The sequence below is a fragment of the Passer montanus genome, unplaced genomic scaffold (assembly GCF_014805655.1).
Source record: "Passer montanus isolate IOZ18808 unplaced genomic scaffold, ASM1480565v1 scaffold40, whole genome shotgun sequence".
In the NCBI taxonomy this organism is placed as follows: Eukaryota; Metazoa; Chordata; class Aves; order Passeriformes; family Passeridae; genus Passer; species Passer montanus.
The window spans coordinates 3,509,004-3,531,845 of NW_024368819.1; the positions used below are offsets into that span (position 1 = coordinate 3,509,004).

A 22,842-nucleotide genomic window follows, 5' to 3' on the forward strand; every position below is an offset into this window, starting at 1 on the left:
CACAGCTGGGACTGGGCTAGTTCTTATCAGAAAGATAGAGTTCCTTTGGATTGTGACCTTTTTTAAAATGTATTTTATGCATTTTGATTTAGTTTGAGAAACTTGTGTTGACTTAGCCAAGCAGTAAGCAGTACAAGCAGGTTTTTGGCACTGCCAAAATATATTAATGTTGTGCATAAGGGATATAGACAAATTAGATTGCAAAGTGATTTATAGAAATACAAGCAATTAAAGAATGAAAAAATCACCCTCTTATACCACAAATTTATTGAGCTGTGTAAGTAAACATCCATTCTGGGTTGATGGTGATATATAGTGCATTTAAACAGCAAATAACCAGCCTTCAGATTTTGTTATTCGAAGAAGACACACATAATGTGGGGGCAAAGAGGGAAAGTGCAAATTGTTGCTGTATGCTCCTTGTTTATACTGCAGGTGTTAGGATGAAAAGTGTTCTTTATTTGTGTCCTTCAGTACACACTCATTGATTTAAATATAAAAATCTTTCAAGCAGTTTGTTAGGCATTTCATTGCTGTGTATACAGATAACCTTTCAGTATTTGAGCCATCTCTAAATAGAAAATAGTGGACAAGATCCCTGTGTAATTCACATTTGTGGTCCAGATGAGCCAAATAATTCAGTGCATAACAGAAGCAGATTGATCTTTCTGAGGTGTTTTTGATTCTTTTTTTTTGAAAAGAGTAACAACTACAGTTTGTTCCAAATTGGTTTTCCTTTTAGGCTATCTTATTCTGATTTGCTGCATTTGTGTTCAGTTTTGGGCTTCTTGCTACAAGAAGGACATGGAGGTGTTGCAGCACAAGTCTGATGAGGGGGAGCTGAGGGAGCTGAGCATGTTTAGCCTGGAGAAAAGGAGGCCTTATCTCTCTCTCCAACTATATGAAGGAGGTTGTAGTGAGGTGGGGTTTGTCTTTTCTCCTAAGTAACAAGTGACAGAATGAGAGGAAATGGCCTTAAGTTGTGCTAGGGGAGGATTAGATTGGATATTAGGAAAAAAAAATTGCTGGAAGGGTTATCAAGGGTTGGAACAGGTTGTCCAGAGAAGTGGTGGAATCACCATACCTGGAAATGTTAAAAAACTTGTGGATGTGACAGATGGGGACATAGTTTAATGGTGAACATGACAGTGCTGGGTTCTTATTGGCCTTTTCCAGACTTAACAATTCTATAATTTCTATGATTTGCATGTTCACAAGCTGTCTGGAGGCCAGGGTGATCCTTAAGTCACCTCCATCTCAAAAAGTCACCAACACAGAGCCTGAGTCAAGTAAGCTTGCCTTGGCTCTGGTAAAGCTGTGTCTATAGCATGCCAACAACAGAAACTGCCCAGGATGAGGTCTTGGAGTCAGGGATCTCACCTTACAGACATGCATGTAATAGCAAAGCATGCTATACCAAACCCAGATTCTCCCAGTAGAAGGGGTGGTCTGTCTGCAGAGGAACCCCTGCAGTCCCACTTTCTGTTATTGAGATTTATCCCACGCCTTCTACTGGGAGAATCTGGGTTTGGTATAGCATGCTTTGCTATTACATGCATGTCTGTAAGGTGAGATCCCTGACTCCAAGACCTCATCCTGGGCAGTTTCTGTTGTTGGCATGCTATAGACACAGCTTTACCAGAGCCAAGGCAAGCTTACTTGACTCAGGCTCTGTGTTGGTGACTTTTTGAGATGGAGTTGACTTAAGGATCACCCTGGCCTCCAGACAGCTTGTGAACATGCAAATCATAGAAATTATAGAATCGTTAAGTCTGGAAAAGGCCACTAAGAACCCAGCACCATCATGTTCACCATTAAACCATGTCCCCAGCTGTCACATCCAAAATTTTTTAATATTTCCAGGTATGTTGATTCCACCACTTCTCTGGGCAACCTGTTCCAACCCTTGATAACCCTTCCCAAGTGACAGAATGAGAAGAAATGGCCTTAAATTGTGCTAGGGGAGGGTTAGATTGGATATTAGGAAAAGAAAAATTGCTGGAAGGGTTATCAAGGGTTGGAACAGGTTGCCCAGAGAAGTGGTGGAATCAACATACCTGGAAATATTAAAAAATTTTGGATGTGACAGCTGGGGACATGGTTTAATGGTGAACATGATGGTGCTGGGTTCTTAGTGGCCTTTTCCAGACTTAACGATTCTATAATTTCTATGATTTGCATGTTCACAAGCTGTCTGGAGGCCAGGGTGATCTCCAGAGAAGTGGTGGAATCACCATACCTGGAAATGTTAAAAAACTTGTGGATGTGACAGATGGGGACATAGTTTAATGGTGAACATGACAGTGCTGGGTTCTTATTGGCCTTTTCCAGACTTAACAATTCTATAATTTCTATGATTTGCATGTTCACAAGCTGTCTGGAGGCCAGGGTGATCCTTAAGTCACCTCCATCTCAAAAAGTCACCAACACAGAGCCTGAGTCAAGTAAGCTTGCCTTGGCTCTGGTAAAGCTGTGTCTATAGCATGCCAACAACAGAAACTGCCCAGGATGAGGTCTTGGAGTCAGGGATCTCACCTTACAGACATGCATGTAATAGCAAAGCATGCTATACCAAACCCAGATTCTCCCAGTAGAAGGCGTGGGATAAATCTCAATAACAGAAAGTGGGACTGCAGGGGTTCCTCTGCAGACAGACCACCCCGTTTAGGGACATGGCGAGTCACTGGAAGGCCAGTCCTTTTACTACCGAAGGACTTAAGGTCAGCACGGAGTCAGTGCTTCTTCCAGCCACTGAGAGAGAGATGGAATAGCACTTACATGGGCTATTATTTTACTGAAAGGCTGTCTAAATCCATAAAAACTCTTGCCATGAAAATACACCGCCCACAATCCAGCAGAATCTACTTTCTGATCTCTTCTGAAAGACTAACTTTGTTAAAAGCTCAGCTACATTGTTGGGGTAATCAGGCTGCTCCTGCCAAAAAGCTGCAAATGCCGATATGTTTGTGCAGCATGGAAACCAGTGGTTTCACATTCACTGGTTCATAAAAATCCCAAACATTTCTGAAAGATCTATCTCTGTTTTGCTATTTATATACTTTGGAAGCAGACTGTGGAGCTGTACAGTCTGTGTGTGCAGCCTAATTTAATTTTTGGAGAAATCATTTGATCTTTCCCCATGGCACTTGCAAATAATCTGAAGCAGAATAAGAAATATGTAGGATATGTCTAATGAACTTTTCCCCCTTTTGATTCAGATTTAGTAGCAGAGAACCCAAAGTTTCTTTTTGAAGTTGAACTTTTTGAGTCACCTGAGCAGCAACTGCTTTCTTCACCTCTGTACTTGCCATCAGTGCCTTGAGATATGTTGAGCTTCAAAATACATGAGTTTTAAGTATTCATTTAAGATATGAGCATTAAGAAGTGAAATTGACTTTTATATGAACTATTAAATGATATCTCAAAATTGGAATGGCTTGGTGTTGGGCTTTCTGTCTGGACAAGTAGATTAGGGAAGAACACATCCAAAAAATAGAGTTTTTCATGTGAAAGACAGGGAAAAAATACTAGAGGAGTTGCATCAAGGGGAAATTAAAGCCTCTTAGGGAATGGCAGCACACAAGACTCCATTATGGTGGAAGTAAAGGAAGAATGGTGGCTCCGCTGGGATAGTATGGAAAGTTCACCATGAAGTGGACTGGCTTTTGGCTATCCCCAAAGAAAGCGGCTTCCCAAAGAGGCTCTGTTAAGCCAGGGGTTTTAGTACCATTGCTGCTTGGATGCTTCTCATGCCAGGTAGAATTAACCTGCAAAAAAGTCTGACATGAAGCCTGAAGTGAGAACAAAATGACCAAATCTTGCCCATGGAGCTGGAGTCACATTAATTTTTGTATATTATCCTGTCATTCTAAATGATCACAAAAAAACCCCGTCAAACAACAAAAATCAAAGGCTGCCATCCACTCACACCAAAATCCTGTCTCAGCAGAAGGCCTCTGTGCACAGTCCTGGGGACACCCCATGGGACAAAACTCTCCCCCCAGCACAGCCATGAAAGGCTTTGAGCTCAGCCTTCAAAACTGCAAAGCAGTTGTTTTGTTTTCCACGGATAATGCTTTAATCCACCGGGTGAAAGCTGGACGTTGCTCTCTTTTATCCTGGCTGTACATGATTGCAATGCTGGAAAAGAAAAGCCCCTAGCCCTTCTGTGCCCGCCGCTCCTCCGAACTGCTGACGCCTGGATGGGCAGCTCCAAGGCGGGGCCATTGGGATTTATTTAGTTCACTGCTGCAGATGATGCCTTTAGTGCCACAAACCACCCTGGAGACAAGTCCTAATCGTCTGGGGGTGGGGACTATGTTCAGTTCTTCTTCCCCAAACCCCCCAGACACAATTCAGATCCAAACTGGAGAGACAGGCAGGCACACAAGAGGGGACCCCGGCACTGCACAGCCCCTCTGAAGCCATGTACAGGAGCAGCTTCCTCCGTGAGGTACGCAAGGAGAAGTACGAGCGGTCAGATGCCTACGATGAGCTGCGAGGGTCCCCGGAATTCGACAGTTTGGCCCAAGCCCGGGGCCTGGAGAACCTGCAGGAGCTCAACGAGCGCTTCGCCAGCTACATCAACCGTGCGCGTGTGCTGGAGCAGCGCAACACCATCCTGCGCAAGCAGCTGGAGACCTTCCAGCGCATGGATGAGCTGGTGGGCTTGGACGAAGCCTTCGCTGGGCAGATTGAGTTCAACCGGCAGCGGATGCGGGAGCTGGCTTCTGACCGAGCCAAGCTGGAGCGGGAGGAGAAGGATGCCCAGCGCATGCTCGATGAGTACCGCAACAAGTAAGGCTTACAATCCATGGAGGACGGGTGGTGTCATTTCCATAGTTAATCTTTGTAATAAGGATGGGTTCGGTGTCACTGCTACTTCTTGTGCGTGGGTGATGCCTCTCTGTGTGTATCAGGCTTGTCAGGGACGGCATGTAAGCTCATGGTGAAAAGTGAGGTATCAGGACTTGGGGAGATGCAGCTCTGCCTTTCCTGGTCTCCCTGCTCATAGATGGGAAAATGCTCTCTCCATTCTACAGCAGCAGCCCTGGCACACATCGACTGCTGTTGTTCATTAGCCATGGGAGAACTGTGCTCTGAGCTGCAAAGACAAAATAATCCTATTTGACTACCAGGTGTCTCAAAGCAAGTCTTGTGTCTGAGCAGCCCACAGTTACACCATCCCAAACATCTTCTGAAATATGCAGGGTGTCTCTGAGAAACTCTTATTTACAGCCACTATGAAGCACGTGGGCCAGTCTGTGCCAATCACATCTGTGATGTGTCATGAAAACAAAGGAGATACATTTTTTTCCTATAAAATTTGCCCTCTTCTTCTTCCTTGCATCTTGCATTTCCATCTTGTGTCACTAAAACAATAAGAATAGGCTTCCCCTAATTTCACCTCTTTAACCTCTGTGCCACCAAAAATCAAAGAGCAGGAGCCTCACATGCTGATGGAGATGACTGCCTTCCCTCCAGCAACAGGCAATTTTGGTCACATGGCTAAATTACACAAGAGTTGATGAGCATCGCTCATAGGACAAAAGAGTTTAATCCTCCTGTTACTTATTGGTCAGGGATTTTTTATCCCCAAAATGTCTATCTGGCTATGTCACCCATAAAAATTTGGCACACTGCCAAATAAGCAGCCAAGTAGGGGTTGTGAGCTACATCATACCTATAGAAATGCCAAGCCCTGATCTATCTTTTTCATCTGACAGGAGAGAATAGCCCATCCAGGGCACTGAGGCTTATTGCTGCCAGTGGTCAGATGCCCACAATGTCCTGACTCAGTGCCAGTGGGTAACAAGCACCTGATTAGGCAGAACTGTATTTCAATATTTATGAGCAGGAAATTCAACTGTGAGTCAATGCTGTAGTTTAGCTGTTGACTCTGGTACTTGCTCATGTGTTTTTATTGCACGGTGCTCATGAGGATTGGACTACACTCAGTACTTAATTTTCTAGCTGCATATTAGTCAAAAATCTGTGTGAATAATACAGGATTAGTAATGTGACACAAAGTAATTTACTTTATTGGAGCTGCTTTAAGCAAACTGTAGAAAGGTGGGGAATAATACAGGGCATTGAAAATCCAGAGGAGGAGACAACACCCAGGAAAAGGGCTGTGCTTTCAGAAAGTAAGATTTAGGACCTGCTAAAGGGGTAGTTAGTGGCTTCCTAGAAAAAAAATGGGTGGTACTTTGTTGTTCAATCCCGGGATGCTCACTCAGCAGCTATAAACAAAAGAAGGAAACTGACTAAATTCAAGCCAAAAATTGCAATTTAAAAATTAAAGATACATAACATGTACTCTGCCATCTTATAGCTCTGATTTCAGTTCCTGAAAGTTATAAACAAAGCTCCCTAAATAAAATATGGGAGGAATAATCTTCTGTGCCCTATTAGGGGCTGCTGAAACCAGAAACATTCCTGTGCTGAAGTCCCGCTCTCCTCCCTGAGTCTGTATTCTGTTGGCAACTGCAGGTTTCTTGCTGCAGCTCGAAGCATAAAGCTTTTGGTGCACTAGTATTAACAAAATCTCTTAGAGAGGAGCATTTTGAATCAATTAATTGACAAACGTCTGTGTCCTTCACTAATGCAAAGAATTTTGACTGTTACAATCCATTCTTTCACTCACCTTCACTGTTGGGGAAATAGATTTGTATCTAAGTAAACCTTTTAAGCTACATTTATATAAATAGGCCTTTTAAAGTTGCATTTAGACAGAGTAGGGCCTAAGACTACTGGGTCTGTGCTATTAAATGTTCATCAACCATTAAAAAGTAGAACTACATTGAAATTCACTTTTAAATCCTCTATGGTCACATTCATAGCTTTTCTCATTAACATGAATAGTTCAGATTATGTACCAGGGGAGAATGCTTTCTCTTGAAGTTGCAAAAAAAAAAAAAACAACAAAAAAACCCAAAAAAACAAAAACACCCAAAAAAATCCCCAAACAATCAATGTTGGGAATAGTCGGGATGCATCTAGTAAAAACCACTAATTATGCTACCTATTGAGCACCTGACCACCAATATTATAGCAACATTGCATCTGGATGTGGGACAGGATGGTATTTCTCTCTCCATGATATTGGGAAAGATACTGGAATCCAGATTTTAGTGGCCTTAACTGAACAGGATAAACGGACTTCAGAAATTAAAAGTCTTGCTAATCAATTGTTTAATTAAAAAATTTGTGCACTGCTAATGCAGTGAATTTTGAACATACAACATGATTCCCTGGACACAGTAATTGGCACAGTGCTCTCCAGAACAGATGTGATACTCTGCTGTGTGTTGATACTCTGATAAGCTAACACCCTTTGGGGCCAGAGTGGAGACCCAACACGTGTGAGAAAACAAAAAGAAGTGGTAAAACACAATAGCTAGGATGTGGGGACTCCACTGGCAAAGCTGCCTTCCTGCACCTTCTGCAGGGATTGTCTTGGCACTGCTGCTGCTTCTCTGGTGATAGGAAGGACTTTATCCTCCTGCAGCTAAGATGAGGAGCATTTGCCCTCCACACTCTCCACAATCTGCCAGAATATTGTCCTGTGACTGTCAGCTTCTCAGCAGTGGCTTATTGATAACACAGATATAATCTGTTCATAAATCAGCAAAGCACAACCCTCTTGGGCTCATCTGAGCATTCAGGGAATGACCCTGGGTGACAAATATTACTGGCCTGTCCATCATCCTTGTAGGACCTCTCTTTCATAGCCTGTGCCATCCTTGGCACCCAAATTGCTGCTGTCTGTTGACAGAAGGTTAGTGAGGTGCATCAGGGGAAGAGAAAATGACAAAGGTAGTAGCCAAGAGGTGCTACTGCCTTTCTGTAGCATTCAACAGCGAGGCACCATTTTTATTCAGATGAAAGGCTCAGGTTTGACACCAAATTGAGTATCTGGCCATTGTGTATTGCTGGGATGGATTCTTACTGTTTCCTCTTTGGAGGTGAACGAGCCCTTGCAGCAGAGGCAGGGTCCAAAAAAAAAGAGGTGATTGAAATCTTTAATCCTCTGATCTGCTTTCTTTGAGTCTGGCAGCTCCCTCTCCACCATTCTCTTCCCCTATGCAAAAAAACAAACAAACAAACAAACAAAAAAAAAAACCACCCAACAAACAAAACAGTTAACATCCCTTTTCTTTCAACAGTCCAAAAATGTTTGTCGTTGACCTAAAGCTACCTGACTAGGTGAGAAGGTTCGTGTTTTGTTGGTTTTTGAAGGTTTTTTTGGTTTTGGTTTTTGGTTTTGTTTTTTTTGGGGTTTTTTGGTTGGTTTTTTTTTGTTTTTTTTTTTTTTAATGGAGTTTACTTAATGGCTCTTAAGCTCCAGCAATGTCTGACCAACAACCATCTAATAAAAAAAGTTTTGGACATGACTAGCTAATTACTAAACATGAAAATCAACTTTGGAGCATAACAGGGTTGCTACTCATCAGCCATTGCACTTACAAATACATTTCAGCAGGCACAGAGGCATCCTGAGGTCTCTAAAGCATTTCAAAGAGGTCCATAGCACTTTTGTACTGAACTTCTGGAAAATACTGAACATTACTTGAAAGAAATTCTCCTTCAAAAGATAATCATGCAAGACTAACTCTCCCAAGCTGCCAGGTGGATTTACAGCCGTGTGGCAAAGCACATATTTGGGTTATTTGAGAGTAAAGGAAAATGTAGCTGAATATTTTAGTAACTGAAAAATCTTTTGAGTGAGGATCTAGCAATGACATCTGAATTACATTAAGGCTGAGGTTTAGACACTGAATCCATCAGATGGTTATATATTACTGTGAGTGGAAAACCAGCCTTTTATTTTAACTGTGTATTTGATTTTCACAAGATGCCACAATTTGCTTCATTCTTGCTCAGCTGTCAGAAAGTATCAAAGTTAAGAAAGTGTTTACTGTGAAGTGCACAAAAAAAAAATTAAATAAATAGAAAACTGGCTGGAGTTGAACTACTTGGTAAACACCTGAAACAAAGGCAGTCTCACTTCTGAAGCTGAAAAATATTCTAGCCTTGGAAGTGAAACTGGTGTTTGTACTAATTGGCAAAAAGGATGTTAATTTAGTCTTTTCAGCAATTTATTGGAGTGATAACGAAATAAAACCTCATCATTTTCACTTGGTTATTTGCTGTTCATGTAAGAATTGAGAACAGACCAGTGACCAACTATTATGGTTTTTCCCCCTGCTATTATGGGTTTTCAGAAGAAGTTGGTAAACCAGAGCACCAGGTTAAATCCATTTCCTTGTTCTGCCAAGTTCTTCCTTTGTGGTCCTGGTCAGTTTGTGAGTGACATCATCCACTCAGCTTTCCAGTATCTGTTGAAAGAGATGAGAGTAATGTTGGTTGTTCATCCTTCAGGAGAACTGAGGCTGACATGATCATTATAACTTGATCCTTGATGTGCTCAGTCCAGGAGCTGTCAAGTTCCCTCTTGACTGAAGCAAATCCCTTTGATATCCCCAGCACATCTGGGCTGGATCAATAATTTCAGAAGACAGACAAGGACTTACGTTCTGTTCTGAATTTTGGCTTGCATTGGTGTCCATTGCTTTTACTGCAAATGAAGGATCCTTATCACCAGAGCTGACTTGTCACCTACCAGAGTATTTCTTGTAGATAGTAAGATAATGATAGCTTTTTAATATATCTCTACATCTATTATTTTAGGGAGAGTAAAGTGTTAAATTTAAAGGGTTAAGACTGTATTTCTGCTGCTGTTGGAGTTTGATAAGCCACTTGTTGAGTACTGATGGCAAAGTCTCATTGCCAAAATTGCTTCTGGCTGGTGGCTTTTCAGGGGCTTTTTTGTTTGTTTCTTTGGTTTTTTTTTGCGATTTTTTTGTTTGTTTGTTTCTTTGTTTGTGTTTTTTTTTTTTTTAATGGAGTTTTAAGCCACATCTACTGTTGAACATTTCATATGAGGTTTACTTAGGGAAGGGAATAAATTACAATAATCAACAATTAAGTTTTGTGCTCTGTGAGTAAAAGGACTTTCTAGAAGATAATTCTATTTACATACAAATGTGGAGTCCTAATTCTTAAAGAATATGTGCTGCTTCCTCAAACCAAACATAAACACATTATATATCCAACTCAGCATCAGGAACATGCACTTCATGCACTTGTGGATGTTTTATAAATGCATAAGAATAGTTGGTTAAATGCAGTCCTTACTAAGGCTCACTTGTTCTTTTGACCAAGCTAATATACAAATTACCATTAAAGGGGACACAAAGCTTGATCCATCTAGGCATCCCAATCCAATGTCTTTCTTACATGGTCAATAGGTAAAATTGCAATCTTCATGTTTAATGTGCCTGTCATTAAAGCGCTTATTGAACAACAGCAAGTACAATAGAAAACCAAGAACAATGTAATTAAATGTTCATGTGCCATTGTAGCAAATCCTCACAGAATAATCACTGCTGAATGGCTGTCACTGTAGTTCAACACCAATGGAATATGCTTTTATTGCAGATAATCTATTTTTGGGCATTCTGTAAAGAAGTGATAGCAAACATTTCATTGTATTCTGTTACATAAGCCGAAGACAAGAGTTTAGACAATTCTGGCACCAAAAAATAACTAATGCTAATCCATGAATAAACCTTTTGGGCCCTTTAAACATTCATATTCTCCTTTAGCGTGAAGCATATCTTGTGCATGACAGTGCAGATAAAAACGCAGTTTGCCGAGGGATGAACTTCTGAACTTTTATCTCCTTTTCTCTACTTGCAGGTATAGAAACGAACGTGAATATCAGCAGAGGCTAAAAGAAACCCTGGAGCACCTTAATAAAGTAAGTCTGGGAAAATGCCAGGGGAAAGGTGTACAATGTTTTCCCTTTGGTTTCATTTACTACAGTGAGCTGCTTTGAAGAAGCAGTGGGAAGATAAAATGTCAGAGCAAGGCATTTATTGTCATTATGCCCTTCTCCATCTTCCCCCTCCCTGTGTAAGCCTCTGAGCCTCGGCATGACAACCTTCTCCCCATGCTTTTTAAACATAGCTACTGTATTAAAATACAGTCACTAATGATAACCATGCCATGAATAATTGCTGATTAAGTCCATGTTTTGAAGCCTAGAGTGTCTCAAAGCTCCTTAGTCTCTTGCAGGATATGGTCAGCCCTTCCCAGGACAGACTCTCAGCTTCCCATTAGGTTTCCAAATAAAAGAGAAGCTGCAATTCCCCCTGGTTTTTTTCCTTTTACATCAATATAGTTCTTCAACTAATACCATGGGAAAAGCAATTATAAAAATAATAAGATTTAACATAATACAAAGCTTAGAGAAAGATAAAAGTTGGCTGAAGTATTTTGGAAGTTTAGAAACCAGGTCTGTGAAACTGAGAAATCTTGAGTCATCCTCTCTCACTGCTAGCCTTCATCTGGGTGAAGAACATCGTGTTATATCTTTCCCCAGTTCTACTTTGCACAGGCTATCATTCATCTTCTGTATTGAAAAACCATTAAAGGTGGATTAAATAGAGAATTCTTTTTTATTTCCTTGCTATAGATGGCTGGACCTGCTCTGCTGGAGCATTGCCATATCAATGATATGTATGTTTTATAATAAGAAAAGACAAAAAGTGCATTTTAGCATTTCTATAGCCAGTGAGCTCTTGACATCCCACATCAGTTCTGTTTTCCAGAACACTCTGCTGTTGAACATCCTGCAAACCCTTAAAAATTTTTGTGAAGGTAACCCTTTTGTTATGGGTTTGCTGGAGCTGGTAAGTCTATCTTCACAGTTCCTCTCAACGAATCTGCAGCTAAAGAAAAGTGAATTGATTCACCAACCCTAGGCACAGCTCACAAAATCTTGAGGCACGAGGGTGTTTTTTATCCCAAGATGTCCCTGTACACCTCTGTTGCAGCTCCTTCCACTGGGAGCATCAGGTGCTGGAGGGAATACATCTGGTTTTCTGTACAGGACCCAAGATGTGGCCTGAAAACCTGCACGTGCAGGTGCAAACTCATTCTTTATCTGACAGCTGGGAAAATACTGGTTCTGGAGAGATCTAAAGAATTTATCTTCCACAGTAATGAAAATATTGCTTCAGCACATGGTCCAGTGTTCTGGAATCATAACATAAAGCAGAATGGCTTTTCAGAAGCTGAGTGATTAGCAAATACCGCAAAGTTCAAAAGAAAATATGTAGACAATGCACTGTTCTGATACACAACTCCATCGAGGAAGCTGGTCTCTTTGAAAACATGGAATAAAAGCAGAAGAATTTTTCCCCTTTGAGGGAATATTTGGAAAGCCAAAATCTGCTTTTGTTTATTGCATGCAGAAATATTTGCTTATAGGTGTTATCTAAGGGCCTGGGGGGTTTTTTTTGGCTCCCTCCCAAACCTCCCAACATGGCCATTGTCCTGCTGATCTTCCTCTCAATAGGACAGGAGAGGAGTGCAGAAAAGCAGCGGGCATTCCTGGTGGCTGGTTCTGAATGTGCTGGGCTGGATGTGTCTGAATCAGCCCCTGGCTCACAAAGCAGAGCCTGCTGGAGAGTTCTGTGCCTGGGAGGCTTAGCAGCACAATAAGACAGCCAGCATTACACATTTTTGGAACAGCGCGTGCTGTAGGCATGCAAAAGGAAAAATCCTCTTCTACCAGTCATGTGCTGCACCCACAGATCTCTATGGTTTGTTTGCAACCCATGATCCACTCACAGAGGTATTTTTGCAGCTGATAATGGCACATGGGTAATTTGAAAGAGCTACCTTCAAATACTTATTTTTGTATTCTTTGAGTTAAATGCAGAAAACAGGACTTTCTTGAGGCAAATTGCAAACTGGTGGAGGAACTGGCATGTTTTGTAGAGTTGCAAGGAGTACTCAGTTAAATTTTTTTAGGATGCTTTCTCAAAAATTATGTTTTATGGTCGTAGTTAATGCCAAACCTAAAAAACAAATAATTCATTAAGCAGAAAAATAAAACATATCACTACTCTCACATATTAGTAAAATATATTGCCAAGTTCCATGGAAATTACCCTGAATTCCATTTTTTATGTTAAATAATGTAACATAGGAAAAACCTAAATTAAGCCTTTGAACAGAAAAGGAGATTTCATTGGATGTAAAGACCAGTGCCACTCATACCTGTGTACTCTGAGAGCATGGTTGCTAGTCATATGGTTTGTTCTTTGAACTAATTGGATGTTAGGAACTTTTGCCTTCGCAAATCCCGAAGTATTATAAACTTGTGCAGCAAGATGATTTTTTCTAAACTTGGTCAGCTGTCATTTTTATTTCCAGAAATGGCTCCAAATTGACAAACATTAGTGACATTTGTGAACATACCAAAGAGGCTGCAAATACTCTGGACCATCCTGGGTTTTTAGAAGGACTTCTTTACAAGGGTTTTTAAAAAGGCATCAGGACACCTCAGATCTTGTCATGACACTAGAGAAAGCAATGCCTTAGTCTGCTGGTGTCATTTGTTTAAGGCTCATGCACCACTTTAAGATTTTAAAATCAAAATCTGGTATTTCAAATGTCTACTACTGGGCTCCCAGCATTATTTTGACAGTGCCAGTGCCAAACTCTATTGTAAATTACATTTGTGCAGGGCATGGTGAATAACATGGCTCCTGTTTGTTGGTTTCATGATACTGCTGTATGTTCCAGTAGGCTCTTACGCTCCAGGCAGGCTGCTCCATGTGCACAGTGACTCATGCAGTGCCTGTGGGATTGCTGTGGGTTTGGCACTCCAGCCACACATACCACCATGCCACGTGTCTCTGCATTGCAGGAAGCTGACGAAGCCTTGCTGTGCAACCTGGAACTGCAAATTGAGTCCCAGTTCCTGCAGGATGACATCAATGCTACAAAGGACAGATACAAGAAGGTAACTGGCTGAAATTGCTGTTTTCCTTGTAGAGATAGATGTGGAACTTTGCCCTTCTCCATGATCAAATGGGTGGCAAATTGCATTTGCATTTGTGCATAAAGCACATTGCATTTGTGCATAAAGCACATTGCATTTGTGTTTTGGTGGGTGCACATAGCACTATTTATTTTCAGTGGGCACAACAGCCAGATGGTTTGCAGCACCCAAACACTCTTCTCAGGGTCCAGTCACTACAGATGTAGCAGAGTCTTGAATTTGTCAACCTGGTGTCATGGTTTAACCCAAAGTGCTGATCAAGGTGTCTTATATTTCATGCTAAGGAAGCTGTTGCTTTCTTCATCCAATTTTTTGGGAGAGGGCACTCCAGTTAATCAGCAGACATTGTATGATTCCACTGCAGCTGACTTTAACACTTGTTGCCTTCTTCCTGGGAGAACTTGGGAAGTGGGTCTTTGCGATCTGATCAAGCCACTGTCCCATCTTGGCTGCTTTTGAAAAAAGTGACTCTTTTTTTCATAGGAAGTGGGTCTTTGCGATCAGGCCACTGTCCCATCTTGGCTGCTTTTGAAAAAAAGTGACTCTTTTTTTCATGCCACATGCAAAGATATTTGTGATTCTTATTTTAAAAAATCTCCTATGAAATTGGAAATCATGGAATTTTCAATTAAGGCTATGAACTGTACGCTCCTTATCCAAAAGTCTGTGATATACCCTCAGTATGATGAAACTGCTAGCACTCCTGCACTCAAAAGCATTTATAAGTTGCATTCCAAACCCAAGCCTGAGCAGGAATTGGACTTTTATAAGCTAAAATAATTACGTATCTAAAAATAAGCCCAAGGAGTACATGGAAATGTCTACCTTATCATGGCATTTTCTAATGAAAATGTTTTTATCTTATCACAGAACCTCATGGAAATCCAGACCTATGTCAATGTCTTGCAGCAGATCATCCAGACAACTCCTTGTGTGTCCCCAATAACCACTGGCATATGTGAGGTAAGTATTTCTCTAAGCACAGCTCTAAGTAACAAAGATATAATGTTTACACTTTAAGTGTCCCAGATCATTTAACTTCTGCTCCAAGGTTAGGTGAGAACTGTCAAAACAATGTGTAAGTACTGAACGATGAATAGGGGAGAAAAAAATTTACTGTAGCTTTGAAAAACTGTATCAATGAGGAAAGAGAGATTATCTTTGCCAGGTGCACTCCAGCATATACATTAGTCTCAAAAATGTGTGGTACAAAGGTATTTGAAGTAGTTGTGCTTCTTCTCTGAGGAGGAGCTGGCAGGATATACGAATATTTTAAGAGAAAGGAAATTTTATCCTGAAGGGGTGAGATGTGGTGAAAATTTAAATGAAATTAATTGATACAGACTAGATGAAAACTTGGTGATTTCCACCACTATGAGTGGCTGTGGCAGGAATGTTCATTATTTGGAAGATGTGACCAGGTTTACAGGGTCTAACCTGTACTGTTACAGACATGCCATCTGATATCTTTATTCTTAAAGCCGTGACACCATTCAACAGAATTTGGCTCGAGGTTCAATACCCACCTTTTATCTGTCTTTTGCCATTTTCTATTTGTCTTTACAGTTTATTTCCAGTAGTGCAATTTCTTTTGGATCTTTTTAGGAGTGAAACATAATTTCCTGTACACACATTGTTTTCTTCCAACCAGGAAAAACTGATAGCAGAGAGGAGGATCCCTGTTCTGCAGAGCCAGCTGGAGGAATACAAGAGCATCCTCTGCCAGCTACAGGCACAGAAATACAAGCTGCAGACAGAGGTATTGGCATCACTAGCCATAAACACAACCATGTTGCTCATGAGCTGCTTTTTTTTATGATCACTTGGTAAAACCTCTAACATGGCTTTAACATGGTTATGTTAACTTGGTGGACTTGGAGTGTGTTTTCCTTTTAGATTTCCATCTTTTTCTTCAGCTGTTTCATTCCCATTCTCTCAATGGATCAAATTGTCAGGTTTAGATGGCCAGGGTGGGCTGTAGGTATTGTAGGTGCAATGAAGCTTTGTCTTTATCAGAATGGCTGATTAGGGATGATTTGCACAATTCAACTGGATTCCTGCAGGACAGAATCAGCAAGATATTGTGAATGGAAAAGTCCCACAAGGCTCTTATGACTTTCTTACTTGCTGAGCTCTGGCTGGAAATTGGCTCCATGAAAACTGATGGGGAACCCTCAGGGCTCTGCCCAATCCTTTCCATCACTGCCACATCCAATGCTGAGCTTGCTGTGGGGAAAACTGAACAGGTTTGGGGAGCAAAGCTGAGAGGGCTATGAGATACATTTGGCTTTCTGCCTTCATCCATGTCGCTACTAAGCGTTAAGCCAGTATCTCTCCCATGCTTGGACACTACCAGCAGGAAAAACCATATGTTTTTTGCCAAGTCCTGATTTGCTAAAAATGTCTGGCCAAGACTTTGACTAGTTGTCCTTGCCATCTCCCAGCCAAACTTGCCCAAAATCAACCTTCTCCAGCCAGTGCCTGCAAACATGAGTGCAGTGCAGGGCTGGGCGGCAGGAGGAGGAGGAGCAGCTGAAGGCTGAAATGGACAGAAACCAGATCTAAATAGTTGCCAATGGCATCTCTACCTCCATGCAGCTGAATGTTTTTTAGCAGATGGGGTGGAGAGTGACCCTAAGTACAGCTTCCTTTGTGCCTCGAGTTGTCCATCCAGTTGAGAGGAATGAAACATTGACAAAAACATCTTTTGGTGGGATTTTGTGAACAGCCATAGCAGCAGCTCATAACTTCATGAAAATGACTTCTTTGATTAGGGTCAGGGCAGTGTATTTTCCTTGGTCTCTTTCTCATGTCTGATGCTCTGATGGAAAGGACACATGCACTCTGGGATGGACAGGAATCAATATGAGGATGAGATAGTGAATCAATATAGAGAAAAAGAGGAGGAAATCAGCCTTCTGCTGGCAGGTGGAGAGAGGCAGTCTTTGGGGAATTAGTTGTGCAGCTCTCAAAATCAAATCTTCCCATCCCAGTTAGAAAGAGATTATTCATTCATTCATTCATTCTTGTTGCTTAAGATTAAAAGAGTGAAATAGCTTTATGAGTGGAGGTCAGAAACACAGTTGCTTCTGATAGTGAAGGCTGGATCTGATGACTGAGGTGTCATCAAGTTTCTTTGCTTTCCTGTTTCTGGACCTGACAGCCATGTGCCTGAGAGGTCATGGACCCCACCCCATGAGCACTGAACAGAAAAGAGTCTCAGTCTTGTACACTACAACATAACCAAACTAATGACGACGGACATCACTTCTATGTTTAGGCTCTTGGCTCTTAAAAGTCCCTTTTTTTATCTTGCCTGAAGCGTACAGAAATAAATCAATTATTGAAGAATTCATTAGTCACTTATTGCCCCATTAACTTTTTGTGAGTTCATCTCTTTGAAATGTAGGGGAAAAAAAAGACAAAATAACTATAATAAGTAGCTAAAAATAGCAGAAGAAACTGAGAGGAGATTTACAGGGTGAAACATCCCACCTGAAACTCAGCATTTATTTTTGGAAGGCGACTTTTGCCACCTCCTGGTTGATGTGCTCATTGGTTTTATTGCTGAAGTAAAAAGGCTGAGAAATTGAACTTAAAAGGAGAGTTCTTTGTTTAAAATGTGACTTTTGGTCTTATTTGTCCTGTCTGCAGACCACAGAGAGTGGGTATTTCTTGAGCTCATCTTCCCAGTTAAGAACTTTTACTGTCCTTGTAAGGCCCTGCCCACTCTGATAAGTTACTGCTTTTTGAATAACTGAACAAAGGTAGTGAAATTGCTCCTCTGTTTCAGTAGTTCAGCATCATATTGTAATAAAGCATGACTTGCCTTTCATTATGCTTAAAATATGGGGATGGTGAATTTTTCAAAGCTGCTTCTTTCACCACCGATTTTATTTACCAGACAACCATGCTGGAGCAAGCAATTAAAAACACCCAGGAAAGTTATGACGATGAAATTCAGCTTTACAATGAGCAGATTGAAAACCTTAGGAAGGGGATAGAGGAGGCTGAGAGGATCTTGGAGAAGTACACCACTGACTGCCGCCAGCTGGTGATCTACCAGCAGTCCCTGGAGAATGAGCTGGAACGATACAAACGGATCATCGAGAATGAGGACAGCCGGTAAGGCTGGATTTCTGGGCACTCACAAAGGGACCAGTGATCTCTATTATCTCATTGGAAAAAATTATGTTTAAGGACGTTTGATTCACCTAAAGCTATAGCATTTTCACACCTTTCACTGGTAGATATCTAGGGATAGAAATCTAATTAGATGCAAAATCTGGTCAAACTTCTGCCAAGGAAAGGGTCAGAGCCATTTTGGGCATTTCTGTCCATGCAGTCTCCTTTCCATATGCTGTCCTGGCATCAGTGTACAGAGGTCAGGAGCACACAAAAGCAATCTGAACATCCTCTCCTCAGACTGGGTGTTGGGCTCACTCAATATTACCCGCAGGTTGATTTTTGGAGGGTGCAGACAAAACAAATGCCCTGTAAAGCAAAGCATTCTTCACAGCAAAGCCATTCCTCAGGCATGGGGAGAAAGAGGAAAAATACAAGAAATTGGCAGGGATTTGGGTTGTGCTTAAACCTACAGAGGAGCACTGTCTCCCTCTAATGTCAACCATCAGCCACAGTGGAGAAAAGGATCTTTCACAGCAGCAGAGCCAGACCCCGAAGCACCCAAACTACTGCTCCAGGCTGTGCAGAAGATGCAGGGGAAGAACACTCACTAAATAGTCCATCCTATGTGTGGGGAATGGGAATTTAATTTTCAGGTCTAATTTTGGACACTGAGTTCTAGTTAGATGTATCTTAACAGAGTAATTCTGAACACCATATTGACACTTGGTCTCTGACAGGACAAAACATCTCAAATTCCAGCAGAGCAGACTGGGGAGGCCAAAGATACAGTAACTGTTTTGCAATTGGCCTGCCTCTCAATTTTAATTTTTAACCCTTAATACTACTGACTCCTCAAATGTTTTCCAAGGAAGACTGCTCCAAATTTCCTTTTTTGCCAGCCAGCATGGTAAAAATGGATTTAGAGTTCTTGCTGACCGCTGGTAGGCTTGGATTGACTGTTTGCCCATGCAAAAGCTTCCCACCTTTTCAAAGTGCCATGCTAAATGCAAAGCTGTTGCTACATGTTGTAATTACTGGTGTACTTTACCTACTGGAGTATCCCATGTCTCCTGCTGGCAGAAACCAGCTTCACTACTGTGAAGATGCTGTGGCTGTCTTGATTTTCCCCAGACATGAAGCAGGTTCCCGTCATTCTTTTTGATTTCTCACCTCAGAGAAGTAGATTTCTTTAACCTCTGTGCTTAATTTTGCACAATTTCACTTGCTTTCCCTGAAATGGTGGGGAGAGAACTGATGGATGCACATATTCTCCACAGGCTAAACTCTGCTATAGCAGGAACCCCAGTCACACTCTTCACACAGATTTACCGACCTGCCCAACCTCAGGCTTCAAGAGGAAGAGGTAAACCTGTGATGTGTCTTTCTGTGTCTGTCAGGACATCTTTGTATTTTAAGCTGTTTGTCCATCTGTCTTTAATATGGCCAGCAGTCGCGACAGCCTGACTACAGGCTTGTAAATGCAACCACTTCAGCTTATCTCAGCTGGCCTTGAGACAAGCTGTCAAAGGCCAAAACCACAAGCAAAAGCATTTCTTTGCTAATTTCTACAGTTTACTACTTAGGCCAGTAAGAGTAAAATCAAAAGGCACCTGAAATGGTGGAAAGAGCTGCAGGTTTTGTGTTGACTCATTCTGAGTCTGTTTGCACTTTAGTGATGTGCAAAGAGCACCAAGGTGTGTTAAGTGCACCAGGCCATTTTTGAGGCCTGTTTCCCTATGAATTATGTTTTCTCTATGTTGTATGTTGGCTTGACTTGTTAGAATTAGGATGCTTGTAAACCTGCTGACAAGGAAATGGCCAGAGCTAAATGAGCAAGACTGCTCTCAACAAAGGAATTGGTGCGATAGGTTCTAACACATGGGATGACTTAAATCCAAGGCTTACTGGGGTTTTAATAAAGACAAACTGCCTTGAGAACGCAGACAAACCATCGTATGAGGGATGTTTTTGGAATGCAGCTCTAATTTTTCTAACTGCTTTGTGAACTGTAGCAGTTTTATATTGAATGGGTCCCTAATGCCTGAGGCCAGATCCTCAGCAGCTGTAAATAACTACTGTTGTGCAAAGTGGTGTTTTACATGCTGAGGATTTGGCCTGTCTCTAGACACACCACTGATTTCTTCTGCATGATGAGCATAGTATTTCATGTGTGTTACTGTACTGTGGCAGGGGACAAAACAGCTGCCCTGGGGAAAGTATGTTAATATCTGTCTGTCCCCATGTTCTTGTAATTATCAGTACCTACCCCTGTCTCCTCTGCTCTAGCTGCTCATGCCATGGTAATCAGTACCTTGCCTATGCTCCTGCTGCTGCTAAGCTCTCATGGGATCTGCGCCTACTGATTGCCCAGGAAATCAGAATCAGGGGGTTCTAAGAGCTCAGTGACAGTGTCTGAGTGATGCCTTTGTACATGGGTGCCTTCTGAGCTCTGTGACCACCAGCCACTGCTGCTCCCTCCTGACATGACTCTCAGCATCTGTCCATACTCCAAATTGTCAGGAGTGGAGGTCCCTGGCTCGCTTTTAGACCCCCGGGATACAAAGGCTCTCCACCTGCAGTAGTGAGGGCAAGAGGCAGCTCTAGCATTTGCAGTGAATGTATTCAAGCACTGTTTGTTGTTCTCTTTGCTTTGATTTTTTTTAGATATCACCCAGGCCATGCAAGACATTGCCAGTATAAAGCCCAGACAAAAAGGCCTGACAAAGAAAATTGCCAGGAAAAAAGAGCTGATGTCAAAAGACATAACCGACAGTCATTCCCCTGAAAGAATGTACGAAAGAACTCTGGAAGGTTTTGACCAAGATAGGATGGAGTTTAGGCATGAAGGCTCAGTCAGGTGTGAACCCGAGCAAGAAGGATCAGAATTTGATGAAAAAGAAATGGGCCCAGAGGACGTACCTGATGGAGCCCAGATAAGTAAAGCCTTTGATAAATTGTGTAATATTGTGAGGGAGAAAATAAGAGTCCACAAGAGACCAGAGGCTAAGCCTGATGCCCATCCCAAAGGGCGCTATGTGCTGGTGACAGGGGAGGAAGGCTATCAAGAACCTTGCATCTTGGCCCCCTGTATCCCTGCTGCGGGAGGGATCACAGTTTCCACTGGCAATGGGAAGGTGATGAATGGTGGTGATGTGGAGCCCATACCAGAGCTGCCAGAACCTGCCGAACCACCAGAAAAAGAGAAAGGGGAAATCTGTGAAAGGAGAGAAGAGTTTGAACTCCCAGATAAACAGAGAGAGGAGGGGAAAGAAGATGTACTTGAATGGGGGAAAAAAGCAAGAGGAAAAATTGAGCAAATCACAAAGTACCCGGAGATCTCTGAGCCTGAGACAGTTACTTCCTCTGGTCTGATAAGCCCAACTGAGCCAGGACTCCTTCGAGAGACAGAATATGAGCGAGAAGATAAGCAGGGCCTTTTGTTCAGGGAAGCAGCCTTACCTGGCTCGATGAGCTATGAGAAGGTGGAGGTGGTGGAGTCCATTGAGAAGTTTTCAGATGACAAAATTCAGACGTATGAAGAGACGGCAATGATTGTTGAGACAATGATAGAGAAGACAAGCAAGAAGAAACCAGGTGACAAAGGCTCTTAAGTGACACATACCCTCTGATAGTCGATTTGTCTGGCATAGTTATTAAATTACTGTGTTTTTTTCCTGACCGAATGATACAGTAGTGAAATTTTTGCTGTTTGGTATGGAACAGATTGAAACCTTGATGGCAATTCTGTCTGATGTAGGCTCACCTTTGGTGCAACAACCATTAGTGTTCTCCAGGGCACATCCTATACAACTGATTTTCATGATTAGGACACATGGGAAGAAATTATTATGACAGAGCTGCCTGGCTTTCCACAGTATCCGGGACAAATTTGCATATTCCTCTACTGCTCCTTTAACTGCCGTACAACCCCCCATCTTTGACACAGCTGCAAATGTTAACTTGTGACATCTGGTTCATTTAATAAAAGTTTTGCCTTCTACCAAAGATACTCGCTGTGGGTTTATTTTGCCTACAACATGGACTCACAGACCTACTTGTAAATATCACCTGACTGGTGTGCAGGAGGTTTCCCAGGGAAAGGGCTGGATACCTCTTAAATAACCTGTTCCAAGTCTCTCCCTTTTAGAGTCTTTAAATAGCAATGAGCTTAGCAGACCTTTCTTTTTGGCAATAAAGACAAACTTCCTGTATTCAAGATAAGCTCTTACTGCTCTTAGAATAAAATTCCCTGAAGGGAGATCTCCCTTACAAAATCTACTGTTTGTCCTTCACCAACACAACTAATGTACTTATGAATGCCAACGAGCTTTTGAGCTGACTGCAGTGATAGACTGAGTATTTAGGTATTTAAAGAACTTCCTTGGACTGTAGAGTTTCATACTGCCACAGGATCCTGTCTCACTCCTGTCACCTGCAGTCAATTGTCCTCCACAGGATTGCTGGAATAAGAAGCACCTTTCTAGCTCCCCATGCCTGGGGAAGCAAAAAGCAACACTTGCAGCAACAACAGAGTCTTGCAGCCCCAGAAACTTTCCGCTCAAGAAAACAAACAAAAAAAAACACAAAGAAAAAATCAGGGAAAGGAAATATTTTGCTTGTATGTGCATAAATAGTGAGCTCTACTTAAAGTGCTCATACACCGGTTAGGCCTCAGCTTGACTCCAGGCACACAAATGATCCCACTAAAGCCCAAGACTTACTGAAGGGTGGTACTAGATTAGTCTCTATACATTTCTTGTTCAATCCAAAGCCAGTTCTCTGTTTTCATTTCA

General features: G+C 41.9%; 1 protein-coding gene across 1 annotated transcript; it reads left to right on the plus strand.

The window, feature by feature from the left end:
- The first annotated feature begins 4,196 nt into the window (after nt 1–4,196).
- BFSP1 (beaded filament structural protein 1) lies at nt 4,197–22,050 on the plus strand. Its single transcript, XM_039718993.1, has 8 exons — nt 4,197–4,797; nt 10,765–10,825; nt 13,787–13,882; nt 14,792–14,884; nt 15,573–15,680; nt 17,826–18,046; nt 19,327–19,412; nt 20,714–22,050. The coding sequence occupies exons 1-8, from the start codon at nt 4,427–4,429 to the stop codon at nt 21,658–21,660; spliced, it is 1,983 nt and encodes a 660-aa protein (XP_039574927.1). The 5' UTR covers nt 4,197–4,426; the 3' UTR covers nt 21,661–22,050.
- The last annotated feature ends 792 nt before the right edge of the window (nt 22,051–22,842 follow it).

Coding starts and splice junctions, on each gene's coding strand:
- BFSP1 (XM_039718993.1), top strand. CDS start 4,427: ATGTACAGGAGCAGCTTCCTCCGTGAGGTACGCAAGGAGAAGTACGAG. Junction 15,681..17,825: donor AATACAAGCTGCAGACAGAG/GTATTGGCATCA, acceptor TTTATTTACCAG/ACAACCATGCTGGAGCAAGC. Junction 19,413..20,713: donor TCAGGCTTCAAGAGGAAGAG/GTAAACCTGTGA, acceptor GATTTTTTTTAG/ATATCACCCAGGCCATGCAA.